At 41.4% G+C, this 6,546-nt stretch overlaps 1 protein-coding gene across 1 annotated transcript in view; it reads right to left on the minus strand.

The window, feature by feature from the left end:
• The window catches only part of SMC1A (structural maintenance of chromosomes 1A), a 78,295-nt gene that overhangs the window by 51,611 nt on the left and 20,138 nt on the right, over positions 1 to 6,546 (minus strand). The window contains exons 2-5 of the mRNA XM_007958761.1: positions 4,237 to 4,425; positions 4,013 to 4,125; positions 223 to 426; positions 1 to 137 (exon numbers count right to left, since the gene is read on the minus strand). Of these exons, the coding sequence (XP_007956952.1) occupies positions 1 to 137; positions 223 to 426; positions 4,013 to 4,125; positions 4,237 to 4,425 (643 nt within the window). The remainder of the gene's footprint in view (positions 138 to 222; positions 427 to 4,012; positions 4,126 to 4,236; positions 4,426 to 6,546) is intronic.

Here is a 6,546-nt window from a genome sequence, read left to right on the forward strand (position 1 = left end):
TTTTCAATTTCCTTGTTCTTAGATGCCAGTTCCTTATTGAGCTTCTCAATTTCCACTTCATTGTGGTAAAGCTTAAAGAGCTGTAGCTGCACCTGAGCTCGCACCACCTCATCCTTCAGGCGCTGGTAGCGGTCAGCCTGTGCAAATAGGGGCAGGGGTATATCAGTAAGCCACTGGTTCCATCCTGACCCATCAGAGCCAACAGACAGTCTGGCCACCTACCTCCTCCTTCTCCTGCTTGGCCTCCTTACGTTCTGCTGCAATGTTTTTCTTACGATGATAATTAAACTGAGTATCCTCTTCAGCCTTCACCATTTCCTTCTTTCGCTTGTCATACTCCTGGGCCAGCTCCCCAGAGCGACTGATCTCTTCAAATAGAGCTGTCCTCTCTTTGGGGTTCTTCATGGCAATAGATTCCACAGCACCCTAGTAAAGATAAAATACTCTCCCCACTTATAACTGTAACCAGTCCAGTTTCCTCTACCCATTCATTCACTCAGAAAAAGTTTGCTGACGTCCCCTATTGTGTGCCACATTTCATATTGGGCTTTGAGAACACATTCCTTGCTCTTTGAGCACAGGGAGCAAAAAAGAAACGAAAACAACACATTAAGTTATGTGCACTGACAGGAGCACAGAAAAAGGGACTAAATGAAGCTTGTGGGTAAGAGGGTGGAAATGTCAACTTAGGAAGGCTTTTTCAAGATGGCATCTAAGTTGAATTTGGAAGATAGGGAAGAACTAACTAAATCAGTGACAGAGAAAAGGTTATTCCATGTAAAAGAGAAAATATGTATAGGCCTGGGGGCCAAAGAAAGCAGGTGAATTTGAGGAACCATAAATGGTTTAATCAGAGTGGAATGCAGTGCTGGAGAAGAGTATTGGCACATGAGGCTAATGGAACGAAGTGGGCAAGAATCAAATAATGGTGTTTTCCAAATGATAGGCTTGGGAGTTTGGATATTATCCTGAGGCAATAGTTCTCAAACGTTGTGTCATAATAATTTGGAGAGCTTGATAAAATACAAATTGCTGTGCTCCTTTAAAAAAATCACCTATATGACCAGATGGTCAACAATTACTTGAAAACAAAGATGAGACTGTAAGGAGGCAGGGAAACTAGATTAATAGAAACAGAACAGAAATGATGAGAATCTTCACACATTATGAAGAATATAACCAATGTCACTGAACAATTTCTGTATAAATTGTTGAATGGGAACCTAAACTGTTATGTAAACTTCCACCAAAAATACCATAAAATATTATTTAAAACACACACACACATACACACACAAATTGTATGCCCCAACCCAAAGTCTACGAGTCTAAATGTCTATGATGGGACCTGAGAATACGTATTTCTAACATATTCCCAGGTGATGTTGATGCTGCTGGTCCAGAGACACTAGTTTGAGAACGATTATCATAAGGCAAACCAAAAAAAACCCCAAAATCACCACCACTGAGTTGATTCCAACCCACAGCAACCCACATTGGGTTTCCAAGCCTGTAAATCTTTACAGAAGCAGACTGCCTCATCTTTCTGCCACAGAACAGCTGGTAGGTTCAAACCACTGACCCTTGGTTAGCAGGGTCAAATGCCTTAACCCTATACTACCAGAGCTCCTATCATAAGGTAAGGAGGAATTACTGAAATGTTTTAAGGAGAAAAGGGAGAGAGACAAGTTTCTGTCTTCAAAAGATAAACCTGGCCTAGGGAATGAACTTCAAGGGGCCAGACTGGAGTCAGGAAGCCCACAGAGGAAGCTGGCACACTAGTTCAAGGGAGAAATGATAAAGCCTGAGATGGAGTAGACCCAGTGGGGACAGGACCAAACCAAACCAAACCTACTACTGTCAAGGTGATTCTGACTCATAGTGACCCTATAGGGCAGAGCAGAACTGCCCCCAAAGGGTTTCCAAGCCTGTAATCTTTACAGAAGCAGACTGCCACATCTTTTTCCCACAGAGCAGCTGGTGACTTTCAACCACTAACCTTTCAGTTAGCAGTCAACTGCTTTAACCACTATGCCACCAGAGCTCCTCGGGGAAAGGATTAAAAAAACAAAAACAAAACACTGCCGTCAAGTCAGACCTGGCTCATAGCGACCCCTCTTTGGGTTTCTAAGGTGGTATCTCTACAGAAGTAGATGGCCCAACCTTCCTTCTGAGGAGTGGCTGGTGGGTTTGAACCACCAGCCTTCTGGTTAGCAGTCAAATGCCTTAGGTACTAGCCACCAGAGCTCCCTAGGGAAAGGAAAGGGGCTGGTAAAAAGCAGATATCCAATAACTTTTAAAAATGCTAACCTGGCCCCCAAAACTATTGCCCTGAGAACAGCTTTAAACCTTAAACCAAAAATATTCCCTGAAGTCTTAAAACTAAATAATAGTTTAGCTTAACTAGTAAAGAAAGTCTGCATTGAGCATTATGCTCTTTCAAGAGCTCTCTAAACAGATAATGTTTCTACAAGTGTATCTGTATATATGTTCTATAAGAATTTCCAGGTATATAGTAGAACTAACAAGGGAAAAGGTTGTAGTCACTTCTTGGCCACAGCCAGCTACCTGAAGGGAACAAGCAGCTGGACCTGTGGGACCTAGGGACATCAAGCTCAACTGGCATAACATACTACACAAAATCATTGTTCCACATCCTACTTTGGCAAGTAGCGACTGGGATCTTAAAAGCTTTCAAGTGGCCATCTAGATGCAACAATGGGTCTCTCCTCATCCAGAGCAAAGAAGAATGAATAAAAGCAAAGATTGATGAAACATTGAAACAATTAGTCCAAGGGACTAGTAGAGCATGTGATCCTCAGCTTATACAACTATGAAACCAGAAGAACTATATGGTGCCTGGCTACCACTGTCAACCACTGAGAGGGGGATCTATGTAGGAGATCCTGGACAGAGTGGGAGAACAATGTGGAACAAAACTCAAAATCATTAAAAAAAAAAAAAGGACCAAGTTTGCTGATCTGATAGAGCCTGGTGGAACCCCTGAGACGATGGCCCCTAGTTGCCCCTCAGGTCTGGAATTGAACCCATACCTGTGGCTTCCAGCCAAACAAAAGACAGGCATATTAGCTGAACATTTACATTAGGTAGATACACTCCTTGGAGAGATCAGTCACGGGAGAATAGAAGGGCTGTGTATGCACAGGGAGACAGCTCAGGGGGCAAGAGTGCATAGGAGGGAAGGACACAGGAAAGAGGTGACTAAGTGGAAGAAGTAGGAAAAGAGTTGTTGCATTGTGGGAAATTGCAGTCAATATCATGAGACAAAGTGTGTGTGAACTGCTGTATGGAAAATGAATTTGCTCTGTAAATTTTTACCCAAATCACAATAAAAATTTGAAAAAAAAAAGCTATCTATATGGGATCACTGATAGAGCCTGGTGAAACCCCCACAAGACTACAGCCCCTAGTTACCCTTCAGGTGTGGAAGTGAATTCACTCCCGTGGCTTCCAGCCAAATAGACAGGTATACAGAGTGAACATTTATACCAGGTGGATATACTCTTTAAAACAATCAATCATGGGAGATAAGAAGGGTAGCATCTGCACAGGGAGATAGCTCAGGGGCAGGAATGTACAGGATAGAAGGACACAGGGAAGAGGTAACTACAGGGAGGAAGTGGGAAGAGAGCTGTTACATTGTGGAGATTGCAGTCAATGTCATGAAACAAAATGTGTATGAACTGCTATATGGAAAATGAAGTTTCTCTGTAAACTTTCACCCAAATCAGTAAGAATTTTTTTAAAAATCTATCTATATGGGATCAAACTGGCAATATCAACTTGAAAGATTAGATGGGAACCTTAGGAGACAGTGAGTATATATATGTCAATGGAGGAAGAAGAACTTAGAAACGGAAGGTGAGAATGGGTACACAGCTTGAAGAATGTAATCAATGTCACTGAAATGTACATGTAGACACCTGCATGTTTTGCTGTGTATATTCTCAACAACAAGAAGATAAAATAAATTATTTTAAAAAATACCCACCTGAAAGACGAGGAAGTTACGAGCTTTTATAAGAATGCCCAACTTCTCTAATTCTTCACTGTATTCATGTAGCTGGACCACTTTGTTGTTGATCTTGTACTCAGAAGAACCCCCTGCAAAATAATGTATTAGCCAACTGAAGGTCAGGCCTCCCTCCTACTCCAGCCAACTAGTCTAGCCACCTCCCAAGATCAAAAGAGAGCATTCTGGCTAGCCTCACCCACCAACAATGACACGGGCAAAGGTCCGGTCCTCAGCACCTTCCTCAGAGTAGACCATGCTAACAAAAGCCCGATTAGCAGCTGGTTTGCCTACAGGAGCTCCATGGATCAGGTCTCGCAGAGTCTTTACCCGCAGGTTACTGGTCTTTTCACCCAACACAAAACTGATGGCATCCATGAGGTTTGACTTACCTAAGGGAGGTAAGAGGAAAGTAAGTCAGGAAGGAGGGAAGGTGAGAGGAAAAGGAATAAAGGAGACATTGAGAGAAACAGGAATGTTTCCTAATCACTCAGTTCTCAGACTAATGGGAGGCAAGAGTATTCCTTTTCCCCCATAAAGACTTGGCCCTGGGTCAAAAACTTAAAAGAAAGAAGTCCCCTTGGCAGGCAGGAGGTAAGGAGTTGTCTATGCTTAGGAGACACAGAGCTTCTGTTAAGGGTGATGGAGAAATTTGGGAATGAATAGTGGTGATGGTTAAACAACATGATGAACATAATTAATGTTCAGCAAACAACTAAACAAAAAACAAATCACAGTTCCCTCGCAGTTATTATTTATAGCTGCCAAAAAGCAGAGTTGCAATGAAACGGGAAAATGCCTGTAGTAGGTGAAACAAGCAAGATACAAAATTCAATATATAGTTTGACCTTCACCATGTTTTAAAAATAAGGCAGATTCCTATTGTGATGCAGTATGACATACACAGCATTATCTATGAAACACCTTGCCAAAAATATTTAACCTCAATCTAAACAAGACTTCAGACCTACCTTTCAATTTATAGGAAGTACAGCAGATAGAGCAACATGATAAAAACACCATGAGGAAACATTCAAACATGGAATGTGAGCTGTTGTACAAGACAACTGGTCTGGTCTTTAAAAGAAAAATCAGTGTCTAAAAAGAAAGGTCAAGGGAACCATTCCAGAACAGAAGAGATTACTGAAATAAAACCAAATGCAGTGCATGAACTTTGATTGGTTTCTGGCTCCAAAATAAAAAGATATTTTGGGGAGCAATTAGGGAAGCTTGACTATAAATTAGATAATCAACTACAAGAAGAATTTAATTTTCTTAGGTGTGAAAATGGTATGCTGGTAATACAGGAGAATGATGCTTTTAGGAGATGAATGCTGAAGTAGTTAGATCTACAATTTTCATTCTAATGATTAAGCAAAATAGACATGTATGATTGAAAATTTTTTATTATAAAAACCTGGAGAGAAAGGAAGACATAAGGAAACATATATGAAAATGTAAGCAGTATAACACTGGTTGCTTCCAGGAAGGAAACCAGGTAGCTGAGGTCAGGGAACAGAGGGAAGGAGTCATTGCTTTTTACTGTTTATCCTCTGGGATTTTAAAAATGGTATACCATGTGCATGTATTAGCCATACAAATAAATAAATAAGATTTTTAATATTAAGACTGGCTATCAGTTCAAATGCACCCAGTGGTGCTGCAGAAGAAAGGCCTGACAATCTGTTTCTGTAAAGAGTGTTGTTGCTGGGTGCCACTGAGTCAATTCTACCTCACAGTGACCCCATGTGACAGAGTAGAGCTGTCCCATAGGATTTTCTTGGTTGGTATCTTTACAGTAGCAGATTAGTAGGTCTTCCTCCCACAGAGCTGCTGGGTGCATTCAAACCACCACCGTTTCAGTTAGCATTACAGCCAAGAAAACCCTATGGAACACAGTTCTACTCTGTAACACACAGAGCTGCCATGAGATGGAGTTGACTCAATGTCAACAGGTTTGGTTGTTTTATCTTCTCAGTACTGAAGTTAGTTTTTACTTTCTCTGTATTTTAATAAGAAAAAAAACACATTTAAAAAAAGTTTAGTCTGGGGGAAGGGGGCAGTTTAATCTCTACAAATCCTATTTCATCATACTCCCCAAACAGGTTATATCATTTGAACTGAGGACCTGATTTCCAACATCTTTATAACTAAACCAAACCTGTTGCTGGAGTCGATTCCAACTCAAAGTTTCCCTGTAAGATAGAGTGAAACGGCCCTGTAGGGTTTCCAAGGTATAAATCTTTACAGAAGCATACTGCCTCATCATTCTCCTATGGAGTGGGTTCAAAGAGCTGACCTTTTGGTTGGCAAAGGAGTGCTCAACCACTGTGCTACCAGGGCTCCAAATGACTTTATACCCAGCCATAAAAATGGCACCCCAGGTTCTTCCATGGAAGCAATAAAGGACAAGGATTAAGAATTGGGGCTCTCCTAAAAGACTTAAAAGGAGCTCTGGTAGCATAGTGCCTAAGGCACTTGACTGCTAACCAGAAGGCTGGCGGTTCAAACCC

Source organism: Orycteropus afer, unplaced genomic scaffold (genome assembly GCF_000298275.1).
Source record: "Orycteropus afer afer isolate SDZICR_OR568_19922 unplaced genomic scaffold, OryAfe1.0 scaffold01124, whole genome shotgun sequence".
NCBI lineage: Eukaryota > Metazoa > Chordata > Mammalia > Tubulidentata > Orycteropodidae > Orycteropus > Orycteropus afer.